Genomic DNA, 22,987 nt, shown 5'->3' with positions numbered 1-22,987 from the left:
CGGCGGCCCTGTGTGCGCGAGGGCATCGGCCTCGGCGTCGTCCCCGCGCTGCTCCCCGGCCGTCCTGGCGCGCGGGTCGGTCAGGAGCAGAGGACGGGCTGGGCCGTGCACGCGCGCCGCGGGCCCCGCAGGTCGCCGGGCCCTCCGCTGTCGGCGTTTCCGTTCTCAACACTTGTCTCAGGATGGGGGGTGGTGAAGAGCACACCGGGGATGCGGGGAAACGCGGGGGGTCGGGCAGGCGCCCCTGGAGGCTCGGGACTATTCGCAGCGCGCACCCGGTCGGAGTGGGGTGCTGCCCCACCGCTCCTCCGCCCGGCCTTGCCCTGCGGGTGTCGGGGACCCACCTCTGGGAAACAGGGAGCAGCACCGCTTTATAAGGTGGCTGCAGGACGCAGGGGCGCGTGCTCTGAAGCGCTTGGACCTCCGCGTGGCTCCCAGGAAGTACCCCAGGTCCTTGGCTACAGTAATAAGCGGTGGCGTTTCCAGCACACTTTGACAGCTCTCAGCCCTAAACGCGTGGTGGCTTTGAATACCCTCGTTTCTGTGTTTAGTTTTTCAGTTAATTTTTTGGTCCCTGGCTGTGTGCCAGGCGCTGTTCTGTTCCCTAAGCATATTCATGGTTAGTATCATGTTTCCTAACATGATTTCTACCTTTTAATTTAATTGTTGCTTAAATTTCCTTAGGTATAACTGGCCAGAGGAGCATAAAACTTGGTGGTTCATTCACCAAAAGCCAAGATTTTGATTTGAGTTTCAGTTTAAATCTTTTCCTACAAATGAACAGTCTCCCAGCTTTAGACACGGGAGGAGTATGGGGGAATGTCTCCGAGTGTCCTCTGTTTTATTACTGGCTTTCTCTTCAGGAAAAATATGGGTACTAGTAAAACGCTTGAGAGGATTAGAAATATTTTCTCTGTGTATACACATGTAAGTATATGTACACATACAGGGACGTATACATCTGATATTGAGCTAAGTAATGAAACAGTTTGTGCTTTGATTAAGTTTAGTGCTGTGATTACTCTATTTAGCATTAGAATCAAATATGAAACAAGAATCCTAGAATGTTAACGGAATATTTACTTTTGCCTTTTTTAAAAGAGCAAGCAAAAAAGTATCTAGGATTTACTGAGCACTGCCGTGTCTCAGCCTGGGCTCAGGTGCTTTGCATCTGTCACTCCTTGTCTGTAGGAATTGCTATCCCCAGTTTGGGGGTGAGGGCTCTGAGGCACAGCTCTGCTGGGGAGCTTGCCTACGGTTCCACAGTTGCGAGTGACCCACCCTGGATTCAAGCCCGAGTGGTCTGGCCCCAGAATGGTTTCTGAGCCACGGAACTAGCGCTTCGTTTCTCCCTGGTTTGATGAAGTCTCTCTTTTTTTAAAGACTCCTTGAGAATTCATGCTAACAGAGTCAGAGAAGTCTGTTTTATGTTACGTGTGGATGTTGTCGGAGTCTCTCTTTTTTTTTTTTTTAATGAGGGACAATCAATACCTGCAGGTTGTTACTACATTACAAAGAAAACCCCTTTTCCCTTTCCTGTGTTTCAGCGTGACTGTCCTAGCTACTGCAGCACGTGCCTTGAGGTGATGCGGAGGTTTTTGTTACTCTATGCCACGCAGCATGGGCAGGCCAAGGCCATAGCCGAGGAAATACGGGAGAAGGCAGTCGCACGTGGCTTTTCTGCAGATCTTCACTGTATGAGTGAAACGGATAAGGTAAGAGGTGTCAAACGCTCAGAAACCGTTGTAGGATTCCCGCCAGCTTTTCTTTTTTTACCTATGAGCGTACATTGGGATTAGACCGAACAGTCTCAAAAACTGAAACACGTAACTACTCAACCACGTGGAAGGGGCGGTCTTTGCCTTGTTCGTATCCCCATTTGGATCACCACAGAGTCCTTGCCATTCGTGCGAGAGTTCCTCCAAGCGAAGGAGCACTCCGTTCTCTTGCGAAACAGAGTTTAAAGCAGAGGCGTGGCGTTCCGGAGAAGACTCGGCTTGCTTAGGTCAGGGCTACGTGCTTATACAGACGGTCTCTGCAGAAATCCCTGCCTTAGGATGCGAAAGATCGCGACAGGCCTATGTGCTTCTTGCAGTCGGTCTGATAGAGACCTCCGGAGTACACTGTTGTATACAATGCAGGCCATAGTCACTAGCGAGGGCTGTCATACAAGCGCAGGATGTTGTGCCAGCCACTCGGCACTGGGATTCAGTTCAGTGCTACTGAGCTCTCATTCAGGTTCACCACTTAGTTCACTAAAGTAGACTGTGAGCAGCACAGGTGAATGATAAACTCAGCTCATAGGAGGAGAACCACCCAGTTCCTTCATGCAGCGCAGACTCCCGAAGTAGTCACCCACCCAGCAGGGAGCACCCCGGAGGACCCGGCCGATCGGCTGCTCCGTGATTCTGCAGTAACTTCCAAGTAAACTTACATTGCGGGTGCCACATGATGGAATACGGTCTGAGTCTGTTACTACAAACCAAAGCTAGGTCCTCATATAATCACCCTGATTTGGCCCCTTGGGTCCCCTCACCACCTGGGTCAGCAGCTGCTTGAATGTTAGGTGAGCAGTTAACGCTTCAGTACCATGTCAGTCACGTCGTTTGCTCTCCCCAGGCTGAATGGTTTCTCCAGTAGTTGCTCCTCCGAGTTAAACGGATGGCTCGCGCTTCCTAGAACTCAAAGTCTTTTTCAAGGTGAAGTTATGTTGACGGACCGCATAGTTTAATGCACAACCAGCATAGTGCCCTGTAACCTTTGAATTCTCTGGTAAAAAGTTAGCTCAAATCTTTATCTGTTATATCAGCTTGAAAAATAAAGTGAATTCCTTTGAGCCAAATTCAGTGATATTTGTGAGCAGTAGAGCTCGTGGACTCTAATAGACAGTGAAATGTTCTATTTGAAATATTTGAAATTAGCTGCAATTAGAATAAAGGAGCTCGATTTGTAAGACTTGGGAACACTGATGATCTCAGTTTACAGCGATGACGTTCTCAGCGCTACAACCCAAGAGAGCGATAGCCAAGCTCCCTGACAGCCGAGGGCAGCACTTGACATCCCCAGCGTGACAGTTCGTGTGCCCCTCTCTGCCCTTGTGCCATACACAGAACTGATGACTGCTTCAGGTGACAGGAGCCTAAGTTTAGTGCCTTAAGCCAACACGACACGTTCTGTTTTTCAGTACGATCTGAAAACCGAAACAGCGCCCCTCGTGGTGGTGGTTTCGACCACGGGCACCGGAGACCCGCCCGACACAGCCCGCAGGTTCGTGAAGGCGATAAACGACAAGACGCTGCCGGTGGATTTCTTTGCTCACCTGCGGTACGGTTTATTAGGTATGCACCGTATATTTTAGTTCTTGCTACGTTCTGTTATTACCGGCTGTAATTCTGTTATCTGAATGTATCTTTCAAAACGGTAATATATGATTGTATAGGTTTTGTCCTTTTTGGTATTTTATTTAAATACGTATGTGATATTTAAATTATGTGATGTCCTTTGTCGTATGAATGCTTCCCCGGTCTTCACCTCAGCAGCCCCTGGCAGAGCCCCCGAGCAGCATTCATAAGCAGGGTGCACGTCACGTTCAGCTGTGAAACATTCCCAGAGTATTGGTGCCAGGCCTCCCCCCATACCTGCTAAAACAGTTCTTGAAGGAGCACCCCTGCCTGCTGCTTTATTGTTTTGGATTTTTAAAAAAGCGCCCAGGGGATCTGACATCTTCCCTGAGATCTGCTCCCCTCGACAGTGGTTTTCGCTCCTGGCCTCATGTTGGGATTGGCTGGAGCCACTTTCATGGCACTCTGCCCTCCCCGGGCCCACCCCCAGTGACTGTTCTGAGGTCGGGCCCCAGTATCAATGGTTTCTAAAGCTCCAGTTTAGGGAACACTGGCCTAGGCCCCCGCGAGGTACAGACTAAAGCATTAAGGTTAGGATCAGAGGGACCAGCTCAGCCGGGTATGACACCAGACGGAATTCAGGGCCCATCTTCCTGGCTCGTGATCTCTGTTGTTCATCTTTGAGAGTCATTTTGCAGGGAGGGCATCCAGCAAGGATGGGTTGTGCAGATAAGGGACTGATCAGAAATTTGAGATTGTGACCCTGGCCAAGGTCTGTTATGTGTAACATATTCCAGAGAATATTTTGGAGTACCCATTTTTTTTAATTTAAATTTTTCTAATTTTTAAGAGTTAGCATGTGCATGTCTCTTTAAAATTTCTCAAATTATTGAAAAGCAAAGACTGAAGCCCATCCAGCCATTCTAGTGCATTTATGCCCATAAATGGACCCACCAGTTGTTCACCGTATTCTTGTTGGAAAAGTACATGGAGGTGATTAAAAAACTAAGATGTTTAAGCTTTTAATTAAAAATTTTTAACCAAGTATGAAAATGTTAGTCTATTTTCTTACCAAAAAACAGAGGCAATTCTTAATTTATTTAACACAGAAGCAGCAGGTGGTGGTTTATGTTGTAGGTATACCTCTACACTCTAGGATAGGGGACAGTAAACCCTATAAAGTAGAGATCGCCAACCCCTGGACTGCGGACCGGTACCGGTCCCTGGCCTGTTAGAAACCGGGCCGCACAGCAGAAGGGGAGCAGCAGGTGACCAGGTGAAGCTGCATCTGTGTCTGCAGCCGCTCCCCAGCGCCAGCATCACCGCCTCAGCTCCGCCTCAGATCCTCAGGCATTAGATTCTCATAGGAGCACCGGGCCCTGGTGCCAAAAAAGTTGGAGACCGCTGCTGTAAAGAACCAGGTAGGAAGTGTTCTAGGCTTTGAGGCCAGGCGGTTTCTGTAACAGCTACTCAGCTCTGCTGTGGTAGCTTAAAAGCTGCCATAACAAAGTGAGCAAGTGGATTTGGCTTTGTTCCAATAAAACTATTTACGAAGAAAGACAGTAGGCATGTTTGGCCCACAGACTATAGTTTGCAGGCCCCTGCACTAGTTCAGAAAAGTCTTTAAATACAGATTTGTTTCTTTTAAACCCATCTAAACCTTCTTTTAAGATTTCCACATTGTTACACAGAGTCATGGAAACAAAAATGGGAAATATATTTCTGTTAACTGATCAAAAAGTATTTGTTTTGTTTCAATATGTCTGGTATTTTTACATTGTAAAATAAAAGAAAATTATGTTTACTATTACTCAAGGAAAAAATAAGAAAACGTGCAGCTGTACGTTATTTCCTGTTCATCAACAAGAGCACGAATGGCATGTTTTTAGAGATTTATCTGTCTATTCGTTGTTTAAACGTAAAGCACACTGTGCACTGACAGCCTGTCTGGGCTCTAGGTCTGGGGGACTCAGAGTACACCTACTTCTGTAATGGGGGGAAGGTGATCGACAGACGGCTCCAGGAGCTTGGTGCCCGGCGTTTCTATGACACTGGACATGCGGATGACTGCGTGGGGTAAGAGCCTTGCACTTGTCTCTGTCACGTCCAGCGAACCCTGTCAGTACGTCATGCAAGTCAGCGAATTTGTGAAAGGTATTGACTTTGGATCGAGCCTGAAACTTTTCCCTGGAAAGTCGTATTTTGGTTTTGTTAGCGTGTTTAGCTCTAGGACCTAAGACGATCAGCCAGAGCTTGATTTACGTGTTTTGCTGAATTGTTTTTAAAAGTGTAACTGTCTCAACGCGTGTAGGTGTTTGTGAAGGTGAATGTTGACTTTAGGAACTCTGATAACGCATGCGTGCACCTCCCTCGGCTGTGCACAGCGGAGTGACTGGACAGGGTCCTATTGTGGGGAGGGGCCCGGCGTGCCACACACCACTGACAGAGAACGCAGACGAGGGCCCTTCATGGTGCGCTGCGTTCGTTGGCTCCTACATCTTAGTGGCCCTTTGTTAGCCTGCCCACCAGAAATGCAAATTTTATTTTTATTACTGCTATTCTTTCTTGTTTTTACGATACAGTATTTCACGCGATGTGCCACCTTTCAAATCCTCTTCATGCGTTTATGCAAAGGTGTTACAGATGTTGTCCTACAACTCACTGTCATTTAGTCTTTAGCTCTTTCAGCCAGATAACAGCACACCCACTTGGTTTTTTCTACCAGGAGCCTTAAATAAATTCTCACTAGGTCTGTGTTCATGAATAACGACAGTCAGCAAACGTCTAGCTTTTCTGCACGTCACCATTTGCGCGCGTGTGTTGGAGACCCTTCTCGTCCATTAACTCCCCTTCGTGGCCACGTCGTCCGTCATTTTCTGCAGCTGTGGTGCTGGGGCTCTTTTTGATGTCCCCAGGACACATGCTCTTGATGGTGACAAAGCTCTGCCACATTTCTTTACATGTTGCCAATTTTGTCCCTTTTTATTGGGCGTTTTTCTTTTTTTTTCCAGAACCTATTGGCATTAAATGTTTATTGTCTTTTGTGAGCTATGTAACTGCTGACTCCTTATATAATCCATTAGGTCTGTCACTCCATCCATGTTTTACTTCAAGAGCTTTCCCTTTCCCTCTACGTTTGTTGGATTGGATGTTAAAATTTTTTAACATTTATTTCAGCAGCCTGCATCTCTTAAATTTTCAACCTAACTACCTTACTTGAATTTTCCCTTTTCTAAAATGGAAGATATTTTTAAGAAGACATGGCACATTTTTAACGTGCCACCACACTGAGGGGATATGGCGGAGCACACGTGTCCGGTTCCGGGGTCAGGTGCACTAACGTGGCCGTCCCCTGGGGCCAAGGCCGCCGTCCCATAAGTGCGCGGTGATCGGGCTCGCTCCGATTGAGTTTTGTCTTCAGCTCTGAGTTGTGGGAACGGTTTTTCAATGTAGCTTTCATTATTGAACCCATAATTTTATGTGCCCACTTTTCCAAAGTCTCCCAAGGGACAGATGTACTATAACCAGATTTCGAGCTGCACACTGCGCGAGCACCTAATGCATGCAGTGAAGCGTTAGCCAGAGTCATGACACAGGTCTGAAGCGCCTCCTTTCGAGAGCCGCTTCACCTCATGAAGTGGAATTTAATTGGTACCTCCTTTGAGTTGTGATTCAAAATGACATGTCATTCCACGGGCCTGACGTGATCTTTCCTGTCCGTTGGCTCTACTTGGAATGTCTCTATCCAGGGGCCATGGGGGCTTCCCGTGGGCCGACACAGTTCACACGGACCGAGGCCAGCTTCGGTCAGCCTCCCTGGGAATTTTCCACAAACGTTGTTCAGAACCGATAGAAGGTTTGAACTGTTTACTTAGTCAAAAGAGTTAGCATTAATTCGGAGTGGTTTCTTGGTGATGTTTTAATATGTAGGAAAATAGATGTATTCGATTGGTGTAATTATCATTTGTGATATTATAGTAGACCTGGATTTGGGATAAATTTCGTTAGCCTCATCAGAATTTAGTACGCTTATTTAAAATTACAGCTTTTTAAAATATAGGAAAAATCAAATTAGGAAAAATCCAATTTCTGTTACCTAATACTAAAACATCTTCCTTTCTCTTCATTAACTTGTGTACTTGCTCATGTTTTCACAGCTCAATGCTAATGAGCTCGGAATAAAGTTCTGCTTTTTAACTCAGTCGTTCACAAGTAGTTTTTGTATTGTGAATAGTCTTCATATTTAGTGTTTTTGACAGTTGCACAGCATTCTGCCAAGTGGACAGACACTGCCTCACCCATCGTTATATATGTAAGTGGGGAACTGAGGCGTTTGTTTCTTTTTTCCTTTTTTATTTCAACAATGCAGTTTAGAACTTGTGGTCGAGCCGTGGATTGACGGGCTCTGGGCTGCCCTCGCGAAGCTTTTCGTGTCAAGTAGCGAAGGAGAGATGAGTGGAGCTCTCACGGCGGCACCTGGAGCCTCCGGGACGACAGACGCAGCGAAACCGGAATTAATCCACGTCGAATCACAAGTCGAACTTCTCCGATTGGATGATCCAGGAGGAAAGGATTCTGAGGTTTCGGAACAAAATGGAGCGAGCAGAGGTCAATCGAGTGCTTTGACTGCAGACTTCGAGCCCTCGCTTACCCGGTCCGTGCCCCCGCTTTCCCAGGCCTCTCTGAATATTCCCGCTTTGCCACCGGACTATTTACAGGTGCATCTGCAGGAGCCTGTTGGCCAGGTAAGCAGCCTCACTTCATGCTCATGCTGTGTGTCGCCTTACTGTGGGCATGGTTTTTTGTTTTTTAATGATATAGCAACAGAGGTCAACAATCTATGGTCCGCTGGCCAGATGTGTTCCACCACCTGTTTTGTAAATAAAGCTTTATCGGAACACGGCCACGCTCGTCCATTCACACGTCTGGCTGCTTCACAGGCCAGTGGAGAGCTGAGTCGTGACCACGGCCGGCCCCCCGTGTTGGAGAAGGGCTCGCATCATTGCCTTCCTTCTGTCTTCGACGCAGTCCCTGGGAAGAGCCCCGTTTCTCCTCTGCTTCAGAGGATTAACGACCTGGTTGCTCGTTTCAGGGGTGAGTCAGTTGAGGGCACGTTTTTAGGCGGTCAGCACGTTAGCAGCAGCTGGGGCACCGCAGCTGGGCTACATTGCAATTGCTGGTGGCTCAGTCCCGTCCCCAGGGCCCGTCTGGGGAATCAGATAGGGGTGCCCTGGAACCGCTCCCCGTGTCCTGTAGAGGTTTCAGGGTAGCACTGCTGTCTGCTGTTCCTCACCGGAGCCTGTGTTGTTCATTTTTCAGCTTGATGAGGAGAGGCCTCTGGTAAATTCCGCTTGGCCCTCCCCAGTGCGATAGCCCTTATCCCGTGAATCCAGCGTGGGGTCGCGCCAGCTGCCGGGTGACCACAGGACTGACTTGCTGCCTGGCCCCGTAGGCCTCACTTTGACGACACGGGGGAACCGCATCGACTGGCCCCTCTTCTGTCAGTCCCTGACGTATCCGGGTGTCCCCCCGCCCAGTGCACGTTAGGCCTTGGTAGGAGGACTGCGGGTACCTCTCCTCTCCTGGCGACCCCTGGCCTTGGCGCTGTGTGGCTGGTGCTGCGGGGAGCTGGCCATGCGGTGGGCTTCGGCTCCGTGCGGCTTTTCCTGTCCCGAGCCGCTTCCCCGCACCTTTCAGTTCCACCCCCAGTGCCGGCCAGGGCCCTGCTGGCCTCCCCACCCACTTGGCGCAGGCTCTCACTCGCTCCTCCCTCTCGGAGGCGTGCTGTCAGCATGTCCATTGTCACCTCCAGAGGCTCTTGCCAGGGTGCTACAGCCTGTGTCGTAGGAGCGTGTCCCAGAGAGAAAAACCCTTTATCCAAGTTTATGTTCTGCCCTCCATCAGCGCCTGCCTCATGCGTACTTGGTTGCTACATATGTCCCTGTCCTGCAGTGTCTTCAGGACGTTGTCCCTTGCCTACCTTAGCTGGCCCAGCACATCCGCAGCCTTAACTAGTCACTGGCCCAGCAGCCAGGAGGGGCTGGGTGCAGGTGTGGGGCGTGGCAGTCCCTGCATTGTCTCAGTGCACAGAGGGGACCCTTGCTCTTGATGGGGAGGCGTGGCCACTTCTGCAGGCTCAGAAGATTCACGGGCATGGGGTTCCACATCTCAGCCCCAGGGTCCCGCCTCAGCTGTCATGAGCCCCCTCCTTCCCTGTCAGTCGGACCGTAGCTCTCTCTGCTTTCCGGCTGCAGGAGGTGAGGCCTCCCTGCAAACTCACGAGGATGCTCTTGGCTTTCACACTTTTTGTGCATTACTCTCAGCTTTTTGCTTTTTTCACCCAAAGTGTCAGTGAAGCTCTCCAGTTCCAGGGCGCTCTGGAGCCGCATTGGCCCTTCACAGTTGTCCCGAGTCGGGGCTAAGGGGCTGGGCCTCTGCAGTCATCGATCAGTCATCGGACGTGGGCTGCCTCTGGAAGGAGGTGTGACCAGGCAGGCACAGCAACTCAGCTGTCTGAGCTAGCTGCGGGCCGAGAGGCGTGTCCCAGTGCCGCCCATGTCGAAATCTAGGTGCTCACCCCAGACCCCCTTCCCCACCCCAGGCCGTCGCCCCAGTTTTCCCGTACAGCCACGCAGCCCACAGTAACTGACTAGTGTTTCTTTAAGTATAAGTTTTAATTTTTAGTAGCACTTAAGAACGTCAAGTTGGGAAAGGCATGGGAGTAGTTAGTACAAAATCGAGTTTCTCGGCAGTTTCCCAGGACCTGTGCTGTCTAATATAGATGCCAGCAGCACATGTGGCCGATGAATTTTGAATGAGTGAAAATTAAATAAAATTAAGAATTCAGTTCTTTAATCAGACAGGTGCTCATTCGGCACCCGTGACTAGTGGCTGCTGCATTGCCCAGTGTAGGTGTGGAACATTCCCGTCATCAAGAGAGCTCTGTGGAGTAGCACTGCCCACTAATCCGAGGGTTCTTGTGACCATCCGTACTGACACCTTCCCCCCTTAAACGCCTGTCCTTTCCGTAAGGATCTCCTTCTTGAGACACTCATGCATTCTGTCGCCTTCTCTGTAGCTTATTCGCAAGGCTGTTAGACCTTAACGTGAAAATACCAGTATCCGATGTCTTCAATATATTTCAGAAATTCCCATGTCTAATAGACAAGGAGTCTGAAACATGGATGAGCTTCTCTTCCAAAAGATTCAGAAGTTGTAGCCACTTACCTTTGGAAGGAATATTTAAATAGCCGGAGTGTTTCCTAAAATCTTACAGATCTCACCGAGTCACTCAGTGAAGCCCTGCTAAGTGTAATCGAAAATCGCAGTTAGTAATATTTTATCATGTTTGTTTCTTGAGGAGGAATGCCAAGCATCCGTGCCTTCAGTGGATCCAATTTTTCAAGTTCCCATTTCAAAGGCTGTTCAGCTGACTACGAACGATGCCATAAAAACCACTTTTCTGGTGGAATTGGACATTTCAGTAAGTTACAGAATTTATTTCCCGGCACAGCTGTGCTGTCACGAGGTGCAGAGAGGCTTGCGTGGCCTTCTAGTCCGTACACTCAGGAAGAGCGATTCTCTGGCAGGACATCTGGCCTTCCGTTCTCGACCCATCCTTCCTCCTCAGCTCACACCTGTTTTCTGTTCACTTGCGGGGAGCTAACATGAGGAGCGACTCTGGTGGGGATTCAGGGTTGCTGCCTCTCTCATTCAGCCACGAAAGAACCGTGGCATCGGAACAGCGTCAGCCAGATGCTTGGAAATGGGGCTCAGACTGGACGGTCTCAGAAGAGCTCATTTCTCAGCGCACCAGTACGCATTCCTTTGAGGACCTGGAAGAAATCGTGGACCGTCTTTCCCGAGAAATGATTGTCAACACCTGGCACACAGTCTTGGGGCACTGTGTACCCCTCTCTGAACTCCATCCACGAGCCCCTCCCGGGCCCTCTCAGATCCATTGACCTCAGGTTAAGAAACTGATTGATAACCCTGAAACCTCAGTGGCTGAGGGCCCAGGGTCATGTAGCTCAGTTTCATTTTGATGAGAGTTCTAAGAAGTTCAGTGGGTGGCGATTTGAGAAAAGTTGAGGCACATCAACGCTATATAGATGTACTTGAATTTTCTACTAAAAAAAGAAATACGATAGGCTTCCACACTAGATGGTTTTGCTTATATACTATTGAGTAGTTTCATGTTTCTTTTGAACATTTTGATAATCCATAGTGTTTAATATTCTGTATACACCAAAACATTTTATTTTTCATTCTGCAGTTGTACCTTCCTGTCATAATGAGGCAAGGGCTGGCCCATTGGTGGTTCAGTCTGCCTCGCTCACAGGCTGGGCATGTGAGCGTGTGCGGTCAGATGCCCCCAGCACCGTGGTCTGCATTCCGCTCCTGTCTGAATGGACGTGCTGTGGGAAGGGGCTCCTTCTCTAGCCCCTGTCTGTGTACAACCAACACCGAGCCAGATGGCATCGCGATCTGCTCATTCAGGAAAGGACAGGGCCCTCTCCTACTACCCCTCTTCATCCCCAAAAGGAAGGACAGACAAGGAAATCAGAAACCACTGCAGACAGGCTTGAGCGGTTTCTTACGTGTGTAATGGCGTGTGTGTGTTTTGCTCAGAGCGATGTTTACACGGATCACTAAAGCACAACCGATGGGTCCCTGATTCTCTAGAAAATGAGGAAGGGCTTCATGTCCATTCTGTAGATTCAGTGACAAAGCAAAACATCAGTAACTATGGAAGTTCATTTTTAAAACCACTCCTAGTTAAAGTACATTCGTTCAGTTAGTTGGGCTTGTTAGCTTTTTGCAATTAGAACAATTTTGTTTCTAATCCATCTGTTTAAATGGTCATATAATAAAAACTGTGATTTTATTACTCATAACTAATACTTTAATTCATGTGGGATTTTCTTTCTTGTTGGTTCTTCTCTAGAAAACAGATTTTTCCTATCAGCCTGGAGATGCCTTCAACATCATCTGTCCCAACAGTGACTCTGAGGTACAGAGTCTGCTCCAAAGACTGCAGCTCACGGACCAAAGGGAGCACCATGTCCTCTTGAAGATTAAAGCGGACACCAAGAAGAGAGGTATGGCCCTGAGCTCCTACTTCTGCTGTGTCCTGGGGCTAGCAGATCAGAGGTGACATGTGCCAGTGTGTCCTCTCCGCGGTCTCCCCTTCGGCTCCCAAGGGTCGGCCACACGCGTCGGCCCGGAGCAGGCAGTGACAGGCGTTGCTGGTTTTTTAACCGTAGGGTCAGTTACACGAGCGGGGTGAGGTGGTGATGGGTTTTGTGGGACACCTCCCACATTAAAAGGGTGTGTGGCCATCCTCTTGGAGGAGCAGGTCGGTGACTTGGGCTGATTTTGTTTGCTTTTGCAGTTAGCATTATTTTGTTTCTAAGTTCATGTTTTAAATGTCATACAATAAAAACGTCTTTATTGTTTTATTTTTAAAAAGTTTTTTTCCTATTATGTTTAGTATAGCATATTATCGCTTGTTTAGTATAAATATTTGCTTTTTCTATAATTAAAGGAAGTTATTTCTTCAGTTTTTTGCTTAGAACCTTGAATTCGAGTTCAGTTCTTAAGTTCTTTGTGAGAATCATGCACAGTGTTAAGGGACCCCTGCCATTTTGGCTTTTTGGCTTTTTGGTTTGGAATGATTTCCCATTTTTTTTTGTTGGGTGTACCTAGATTTGGTTGGTATGGCCCATATAACATGCTGTTAAATTTATAATTCTATTTTTTGTGTGTAAGGTGGGTTTTTCTGCTGTATTTATTTTAGGGACTTTTTTTTGACTGAATAAACATTGCCACAAATCATATTGCAATTTGGTAGCACCATAATGTAAAGTATTACTGTTACTTGTGTTTTTAGGAGTACAAAACAGTTCATTCTTTATTTTCTCTGTCACGAATGGTTTCCTGTCTACCTGAAAAGGAGCAGCCTTGCCTCAGCACATACCTGAGAAATGTTCTCTCCAATTCATTCTTACCTGGTGCCTTGAAATACGAGCAATTCCTAAAAAGGTACTTTTCTTTCTTTGGGTGACTTTACAAATATGCTTAGCTCTGTGTTGGACTTGTTAAATAGATCTGATATTCGCCTTTGAAGTTTAGAAAATATGGCCTTCACAGCACGTTTTTGAAAATGGTTCCCGAGAGCGTGCAGTAAATTTATAATTGTCATAGACACGCATTTTTATGTTGTGTTTATACTGCAATTTTATGTTTTCTGTTGAAATGAGATTTCTTCAGTAGCGCGTTTTCATAGTCTTTTACTAGATGTTAACTGGACGTGGCACGTTAATCAGTGATGAGAGTGACCCTAAACGACCCTGTGCTTTCCAGCTGCACATGACACTTCCTAGTGGATGACAGGAAACAGGAGCGTGTAGGCTTCCCCTCCTACTTGCCACCTGTTTCATGTTGTTAGGCTCCTTTTGTGTAAAACTACATGATTATTAAGTCAGAATTCTTCAGGAAACATTGACACGTTTTGGTAGGCCATATTGGTGTTTAGATGAACTTGGAATAGAGTAATCCACCAGATGTCAGTGTTATGCCAGGAGCAGTATTAAAAAAGACAGCTTGTAACTGATTTCTTCTAACCATGTCCCTCAAATGAATATTAATGGGTAAAACTTTGCAACCTGTGCTTTGCCAAACTGGTATAGCCAGTGAGCATAAATAGTGCTATAATTAGGCCAACCTCTGTGATGCAGTTTTTATTCTGTTTTATTATGTTGAATTTATCACTTTTGTGAAGCAAACTTTAGAGAGAGGCTCAGTCCTAGACAGAGTACGAACAAATTTGGAATTGACTTTGATGAGAATTCTTGATTAAACTCAATAAATTCACAATTTTAGTTCATTTCTACCATTTTTTAAAATTTCATAAAATATAGATGTTAAAATATTTTTTTCTTACTACAGAATAGGGTCATTGTAAAAATTCCAGACACAAAAATAACTGAAGAAGTGAAAGCTCTTTATAATCAAACCCTCAGAGTTAATGCTGAAATTTTGTTTTGATTGGGGGGGAAAAAAAAAAAAAAGATTCTGTAGAAAGTGTCCTGTTCTGCAATGTGCCTTTTTTACTTAAAATTAGTAGTTTGTATACCCCAATGTGGAAATCCGTTAGAGATATTTTTAAGATACTATGAGTGCACTATAATTAAATTATTGATTTAATTATTGCCAGTTGTTTCCAGTGTTTCATTATTAAAAAACTGAGGTGAACATTCTTGCACTAAATTCATTTTTGTACACCTGTTTGAAGTATTTTTTAAACAAATTTCTTGGAGCAGAATTGTTACTTTAAAAATACTTGCATATTAAAAGTAATGCCTGTCATCAGTTTTTTCTCTACAAACAGTACAGTATTTCCTATTTTAGTACCATAAAGTTTCTATAATTCCGAAGTGAAAAAAATGAAGGATTTACAATTGCCACTGTTTCACTATAACTTAGGAAATTTTATTGACCTGAGAAATTGATGCAGTGTTATTGGGAAACTTTTCTTAGCAGAAACCCGTGTAGTGTGGATGTTTAGTCATCCCGCTGCCCTTCCCGAGTGCTTGCCCTGTGTCCGGCACTGTGTCCCGCACCTTGAGCAAGCCATGTTGAGCAGGGTTCCCCCGCCCCTGGGCCGTGGACCAGTACTAGTCCGTGGCCTCTTAGGAACCGGCCGCACAGCAGGAGGTGAGCGGTGGGCCAATGAGCGAGGCTTCATCGGTATGTGCAGCTGCTCCCCAGCGCCAGCATCACCGCCTCAGCTCCGCCTCAGATCACCAGGCATTAGATTCTCGTAGGAGCACCGGTCTCTGGTGCCACAACGGCTGGGGACCGCTGCTGTAGAGTGTTCCTCTCCCAGTGGTTCAGGCAGGGGTCCTTCGCTAAGCCGGTGGGACCCGTGACCCCACCAGAGCAGTGCTGTCGTCTGCCCTGCAGAGGGGGCCGGGACATGGCGTCTGAGCCGGGGAACGGAGGGTGGCGGTACCCACGAGCATTCGCATAGCAGGAGGCAAATAACGTGCTGAAGCTGCGAGGGTCAGAGAATGGATGAGCTCGGAATTGCAGCGAGGCCGGAACTGGTAGGAACCGGTTGAGTCTTTCGTCCAAGAGTTTGGCCTTGGTTCAGCCTTTGAGACTTGGGGTTCGGGGCGGAGTTTCGCTCTGTTTGGTCATGTTCTCCTTTTTCTACAATGGCTCTGAGGTGACAGGGAGTCCGCGTCCAGGAGGGTTCTTCCTGCTCTGCCCTCCTGCGACCATCTCGTCAGCCTTCTGTCACATGTCCACAGCTCCCTGCACCCATGTCGCACTGCACGTGGTCCCCAAGAGCCAGGCCTCCATGTGACCATGCCATTTGTTAGCCACTCTTCAGTCCCCTCGTTTCCCGTGGCCACCTGCCCCTCAGCCTTGCGTCCTGGGGGGCCCTGCCACCCCGCGTGGGCCCGGCAGGGTCGCTAGCCGGTCACACACTAGTCACCCCTGGACTTGTGTGGCTCTCACTGTGACACCGACAGGCCAGGTAGGTGTCACCGTGTCCCCAGTGTCTCAACCACGCAGCGCCTGTCCCATCCAGCAGTTGTCACATGAATGGTGACGTCCAGGTTGTAATCGGCCATGACAGGAACAGCGCTGTGTCCTGAGGTAAGAGGCTGAGCTGTGGGACATCGTGGTCATTCTTACTCAGGGACCCCTGACATGGCTTTCGAGCTGAGACTGGTGACTGAGGAGGTCGGCGTGGGATGTAGGGGAGGCGACATAAACAGAACATAAGAGCGGGTTTCCCTGACGGGCCGACGGTGAAGCCGGGGCAGAGGGGCCGCTCTCTTCCCAAGCGCCCTGAGCGGCGCTCACGTTCTCGCGGCTCATCGGGCATCTCCCCGGGGATCCAACCAGCACTCCAGCGGCCAATCGAGTCGCGTCCCTTGCTTTGGCCACAGGCGCTGTTGCGGGCCCTGGCGGACTGCGCCGGCGACGCGGCGGAGAGGCGGAGGCTGCAGGAGCTGAGCAGCAGCCAGGGGGCTGCCGACTACACCCGCTTCGTGAGGGGCGCCCGAGCCAGCCTGCTGGACCTCCTGCTGGCCTTCCCGTCCTGCCAGCCGCCGCTCGGCCTCCTGCTCGGTGAGTGGCGCCTGCGCCTGGGCGGGCAGGAGGGGGTCGCACGGGTGCCGCCCTTTGAACTCTGCGCAGCACTCGGGGCGTCTGACTGGGCTGCGATCGCAGGCAGCGTCCCCGGTCCGTCTTCAGCCGCCTGGACGTCCGAACTGCCTTCTCCGGTCAGAAGGGGCCGGGCCCCTCTCCCACGGCCCGCGTGTCCCTGTTCCCTTCTGCCATCGTCGCTGCCATTTTCTCTCGACATAGCCAGTCGTGGTTCTTTTTTGGCTCAGCATTCAGGCTTTTTCTTATTTTACTATTTTTTTCAGAAAGCATTTAGTCAAATCTTATCTAAAAATGGCCTTTCTGATGAAAAAAATGAATTTTTTCGAAGATGGTGAACATCTGGTTTAATACACGGAGATTGGTGAACTGTGTATGTGCAGATGTCACCATCTGGGCCAGTTCAGGTTTAGGCTTCAGGAGCGACAGGGAGCACATCATGTTGTGCCCATACAGGGGACGGTCCTCAGGGTGCTGCAGGCGCGGCTGGGAGGACCCACCAAGGAATATTCAAGGCTCAGTCCATCCCGTTCCTGTGTCTGTCTCTTGGGTTCTCAGACTCCAGCAGAAGGGAGCGTGAAGTCCTGCCTGGGGGACCAAGTCCGGGGCAGTCCCAGGGAGGGATTGGAGACCTTGACCTGAGACAGTGACTACAGGGATTTTAAAGGATTTTAAACCTTTAAGGCAGGTGATTTTGTCACCGCCTCCCTGTTCTCCTGTAGTGATAAGCAGTAAAACACTTAAAGTTTGTGTTGGTCTCAGGTGACAGGGAATGCGGATTGTCCTTTTTACTGTTTGGCCCGCAAGGTCCCTCTTGGTGCCCACACTGCTGGGCCCCGCTTCCTTCTTCTTTTACGTCGGGGCATTCTGTGCTCCCCCCGCTCCTCCGCAGGAGTGCAGGACAGTGTCACTGCGTGAGGCCGCTCTGCCTGCTCTCCTGTGCCCATGCGAACAGTCCCGCCTCCCACTGGGGCTCCTAGAGCCGACAAGGGCTTGGGGTGACACTCGGGACACGCAGCAAAGTCACATGAAGTCATGTGATGTGCTCATCACCGAAGAATATGTTTCAGTTCCTTCATGGATTTACTCATCTTTTTAAAACTTTATTAGTTACGTAGAAAAATTAATAAAGGCATTGACACATAAAATTTTAAATTTTCCAGTTTTTTAAGACAAATTAATAGATCTAAAACTTAGTATTAAGTTGAGCCATTTATGAAAACTTTTATGTTTATTAAAACAGCCATTTTAGAACGTTCTTTACATATTTTTGCTGAATAACTCACAGAAAGGACATTGAAAATTTTTGCTATTGCAAATATGACACCAAAAAGTTCCAGAGCTTGTTACCGAACAATCAGGTAGGAACCTCAACACCGATGCCTCGCCGTCTTCAAAAGAGCACCTCTGTGTCTTGAATCCGCTGAGTTCCTAGATAATTTGATTTTAAAATGTCCATTACTATACTGTTTTTTGGTTACTGTTGTATAACTAGAAGAAGGAAAAATGTTTCAAGCCTCGGTATTTCCCATAATTCTTAAAATAGTGCCCCCTAACTTTTTGGGGGTCTTAGTTTTTCAAATCTGAACAATCTCCCCAGAAAACTGTTAAGTGCATGTGCACACAGACGCACACACACGCATGCACACGCACACAGAAAATCAAATGGGTTCCTAGACCCTGAAGCCCACACGTGGACCCTATTCTTAGTAACCTTTGGTTTAAGAAACCAGCCTTTGGATGGAAATACTGATTTCAGATTAAGAAAATGCAGTATGTCTGTTTACTTTAGGAGTTGGAAAAATGTATTCAGTAATATTTTACTTAGACAGTGAATTCATGTGTGCTTCTGAGTATGGCTTAAAAAATATTTTGAATATTCTAAATAAAGCAGGATTTTTTTTCTCTCTTACATAATTTATTGTCAGGAGTGGTGAATTAATAATTGTTTCTTTTTTCTAGAACATCTTCCTAAGCTCCAGCCCAGACCATATTCATGCGCAAGGTAATGATTTTTATTAATATATAGCATCTTTCTCCCAAAATGTTACGAAATTCTGACTTCCAGATCCTTAGTAGCTACAAATCCATGCAGCGGAAACCTACCCAGTTCGTGGAGGACACTCAGCAGCCGGGACGGGGGAGAAGCGGGCCCGGCTCAGACCCCGTCCCCTGGGCGTCGTAGAGCGGGGGTCCTCAGCGGCCCCCGTGCTCACAAGCACGTGCCCGCCGGGGGCGGAGTCTCCGGCCCGGCCCCTGCTGCCCTGATGGCTGCGCCCAGCTCCTTCGCTGGGCGGCGGTGGGGATGGGGAAGAGAGGGACAGTTCGTGTAAATCTGACCTGGTCTTGAAGGCAAATGCGACATTAGAAACTTTCCTGGAAGATGCCACAAAATGGTTGGCCGAGTCGCTGCTTCCGCCCGCCACGTCGGCCCCGGCCCACGGCCCACAGGCAAGTGCGGGTCCGCATGGTCGCTTGTGCTCTTTGCCTGGGTCAGAGAAACATGACGCCTCGCCTGCCTCGGCCATGACTAAGTACTAACCACTCATTGTCCCTTACGAGTTACTCAAAGGAAAATTACTAACTACTGACCACTGGCCACTCATTGTTCGTTACTAGTTATTCAAAGGAAAAGGGAAACATGACTCTCACTCCATATTAAATGGTCCATGCATTCCGTAAATGTGTGAAGCTTTACACATTTTCATATTAAGAAAACCTTTTCTGTTAATGCCCTTGGCAGGTTGACAAGGGAGTATCAAGCGATACCGAAAACAGCCCTATTTTGTTTAGGCCATGCCTGTCTCCCAGAGAACTTCTAAGAAGGCATCCAGTTGAAGAAAGACCGGTTTTATGTCTTACGTCCTTCCGTTTGGGTGTGGGGTTTTCACCTGCTCTGGTCTCTTCCCTTTTCGTCAGTGTGTAGATTGTGAATTTGTGCTGCCGATAACAAGCTATTGGGGGGGGGGGGTTACTTTTGAAGCATGTGGGAGAAAAACATCGTCTGATTTTTCTGAGCAGATTGGGGGCACCCGCACCTTGACGTTTGGTATAGCACTGCGCAGAATCTCACTGGAGACTATGTGCGTAGGGAACGAGTTAAAGTTGTCCCTCCCACCTAAGGACGATCGAAATTAAAACAAAAGCCAGGCTCCCTTGTGAAGTCCTCTTTCTCCATAGAGCTGAAGAAGTGAGCAGCGTCACCTCATGCCTGTTCAGTCGCTGTGGATCACAGGGGTTGACAAGGTCACAGCCCTTTGGGGGATTACGACCTCCGGCGTGCGCTCCAGGGGGCTCAGGGGAAGCCTGCCACTGGAAGCTGCCCTTTAGCACGACGCCTTCCCAGTCTGCCGCCTGGGACAGATCCATAGAGCTGAAGAAGTGAGCAGCGTCACCTCATGACTGTTCAGTCGCTGTGGATCACAGTGCACGTGTCCACTTCTGTCCATCCGTCTGTCTCTGTACTCTTGGGTTCACTGTGTACCAACAAAATATTGAGAACCTGAGAAAATTCCTTTTTTGAAAAGGAGTATTATAGTGCTATGTAGAACTCATCAGATGCTTCAGAGTGTGTGTGTGTGTGTGTGTGTGTGTGTGCACACGCACGTGCACGTGTCCACTTCTGTCCATTCATCTCTGTACTCTTGGATTCATTGTGTACCAACAAAATATTGAGAACCTGAGAAAATTCCTTTTTTGAAAAGGAGTATTATAGTGCTATGTAGAACTCATGTCACTTCATGATCATGTGTAAAGCAGATTTCAAGGTTACAGGATCAAGTACGTCCTAAGGTGGCGCAGACACTGAGCGGGCGCCCTCGAGCTCCCTCCCTCGCGCCCTTTCCCCTCCTTCCCCTCCTCGACTTTCGTTGACCGTCCAGTGTTCAGACCCCAGAGATGCAGAAGGGAAGGGTGCAGCTTACAGCTGTCGGAATTTCATGGTGCCTAGTGGCGCCATATCTGTTTAGGAAGAGTAGGGTCGCTAACAGCAGCCCCCCGCGTGGGGTAGACGGCTCCCATTGGTTATGTCACCCAGGAGGCCACGTGCCACACTGGCAGGGGCCTGAACCCGCCGCCTGGGGCAGGATGACCTGCCCCTCGGGCTTGGGTCCCGGGTGAGGGAGACCCCCGGGAGCAGAGCCTGCCCGCAGCCATGAGGGAGCCCGAAGCAGGCGCCTCTGCGGCCAGCGGCCCGAGGTTTGCTGCAGCCCAGAGCGCATACTGTCATGGCTCCTCGCGGCCCCCAGGACCCGGAGCGCTCTCGTTAGCAGGCCCCTGCCATACTGTCACGTCCTGTCTTGCTTTGCTTCACGGGACTTTCACTGCCCGCCGTTCTAGAGATGTGTTTGTCGATGGCTTTGAGCCTCTCTCGCTCCCTGGAGCTTGGTGGGCCATCAGTAGTCATTAAATGGAGGGATCGAGAGAATGAGGCTAATGTGGTATCGACCAGTCTCATTCCAAAAGGGGGCGGTCATTGGATACAGCTCGGCCAGCTCTTCGCTTGAAAAGTAAGGTGTTCATCCGTTGATGAACTTCATGTGATTTTACTTGAATTAAAGGTTGAAATACGTGAGTCCCACCAGCAGGAGCGTAGAGCGGGTTCTGATTCTTAACTTTAGCGTCACACGGTGTAGCTGACGCAGATGGCAAAGTGGGACAGGAAGACAGGCTATTTACACATTGATTCCTTGTAAGTATCCCTTGCACATGAGAAATCTTGAAATTTTAGCAAGAAGATGTATCACTTACTCTCCTGGTTTAGCTCGAGGACGGATAGCGTGGGGCCTGGAATGACAGACGGGGCACCACGGCCCAGCAGCTTCGGAACAGGCGCTTCTCCTTCAGTCGCCTCATTTTCACCTAAGACTGTGCACCCTCCTCGTTGCCCCGTGTGTGCAAACGCGAAGACTCCCGGCTGCACGTTTCCCTGCGTTTCCTTGTCGATGTCTGGGCTGTGCGCTAGGAAGCAGATCTTACTCATGGGACTAGAAGAACAATTTGATTATTTCGAGTCCATGCCTGTCATTTTTAAAACACCATCGATTTGGGTGAAAGATAAAAATTTGCAAGACAGACTTGCTTGCTTTTCTGTGGTGACAGCTGAGTTCACGGTTTCCTGGTCGAACACTGTTTAGTGCTGTGTGAGTGATTCCATTTCGATTTCTTTAGCAGAGGCCACCTTGGGTCTGCGCTTTCGTCGAGGGTGTCTTTCACACTAACGACCATCGTTTTGATATTTCAGATATCCATCTCTCCTCGCGCAGCAAATTCTTTCCACTTACCGAGGGACCCGTCGGTCCCCGTGGTCATGGTGGGCCCAGGAGCCGGCATTGCGCCCTTCATCGGCTTCCTGCAGCACAGGTACGGGCTCAGGCTGGCCCGCGGGCAACGGGTCCCTCGTGGGCCCGGGCGGGGACACGGCACAGCTTTTCTGTGCCCCCTGTGGGTTCTGGGGCAGTGGACTTCGGTTGTCAAATTTTTATTTTAAAAAATGATCATCAAGTGCATGATAGCACACATATTTGTCACCACGGGAAACGTAAGTCCAGTGTCTTCCAGAGTTTGATTCATGCTGGAACCCGCCTTGTACTGTAGGGCTTCTCCCCAGCTGCACTGTAGTTGGTCGCATGTGTAGCTGGGGACAGATTTCAGGCACAGCCTTATGCTGTTGTGATGTCCAGGCTGCTCCATGTATCCCTTAAGTAGATAAAAATGGTGGGAACACATCCAGTTATATCAAAAGTTTCAAATATCAGAAATTTTTAACAGAATGACGCTAGCAGATACAACTGTGTATCAGAACAGAACTATTTGATATAAAGTAAATTTGTTTCTCTCCTCGTTTGAGAACAGCTCTTCCATGCTGTGCCCCAGATGGCAGCGCGGTAGCCTGTGCGCTCAGCCTTTCGTTGCTTTTCCAGTTTTTCCTCAGGAAAGCAGGAGCGATGGCAGACACGGCCACACGGCTGTGTCTCGGCGCACCTGTCATTTCGGCCTTTTCCAGCCCTGGACCACTTTTCCATGTTATTAACTGAGAATTAATTTTATTCATAAAACTGCCTTTCATATTTAATGTAGACATCAGTGTCGGCCTCACAGTGTGACACTGAATTGTCCTCGTTACAGGGATGTCGCGTGAGCTCACAGGTGTCTGCGGGGGCGTCCGGTGCGCCAGGAGCGGACCCTGCGCAGGGCAGAGGTGGCCGCTCCAGGCCTCTCCGGGCTCGCCGCTGGGACTTCTGGCCGGAGAGGGACTGGCTGTCCAGATGTCCCATGTTCACATGTCAGCATCCTTTTTTACTTAGAGAGAAACTCCAGGAACAGCACCCAGACGGACACTTCGGAGCGACGTGGCTGTTCTTCGGCTGCCGACATCGGGACCGGGATTACTTATTCAGGTACTGCCCGGTTCCGGTTCCGGTTCCGGTTCCGGGGGCGTCGGGCCCGGCCGTCGCCGTGCGGCG

At 48.9% G+C, this 22,987-nt stretch overlaps 1 protein-coding gene across 1 annotated transcript in view; it reads left to right on the top strand.

Annotated features, from left to right (window-relative positions):
* MTRR (5-methyltetrahydrofolate-homocysteine methyltransferase reductase) overlaps positions 1-22,956 on the top strand; it is a gene marked incomplete at its 3' end in the record, with an annotated part of 37,418 nt that extends 14,462 nt beyond the window's left edge. Inside the window, exons 2-12 of the mRNA XM_025050502.1 lie at positions 1,548-1,715; positions 3,185-3,338; positions 5,300-5,417; positions 7,711-8,086; positions 10,702-10,824; positions 12,289-12,442; positions 13,297-13,385; positions 16,307-16,487; positions 18,486-18,528; positions 21,766-21,884; positions 22,829-22,956. Of these exons, the coding sequence (XP_024906270.1) occupies positions 1,587-1,715; positions 3,185-3,338; positions 5,300-5,417; positions 7,711-8,086; positions 10,702-10,824; positions 12,289-12,442; positions 13,297-13,385; positions 16,307-16,487; positions 18,486-18,528; positions 21,766-21,884; positions 22,829-22,956 (1,614 nt within the window). The remainder of the gene's footprint in view (positions 1-1,547; positions 1,716-3,184; positions 3,339-5,299; positions 5,418-7,710; positions 8,087-10,701; positions 10,825-12,288; positions 12,443-13,296; positions 13,386-16,306; positions 16,488-18,485; positions 18,529-21,765; positions 21,885-22,828) is intronic.
* Between the last annotated feature and the right edge of the window lie 31 nt (positions 22,957-22,987).

The sequence above is a fragment of the Pteropus alecto genome, unplaced genomic scaffold (genome assembly GCF_000325575.1).
Source record: "Pteropus alecto unplaced genomic scaffold, ASM32557v1 scaffold137, whole genome shotgun sequence".
Classification (NCBI taxonomy): domain Eukaryota; kingdom Metazoa; phylum Chordata; class Mammalia; order Chiroptera; family Pteropodidae; genus Pteropus; species Pteropus alecto.
The sequence above is the reverse complement of the archived record's forward strand: the minus strand, read 5'-3'. Positions and strand labels throughout refer to the sequence as shown.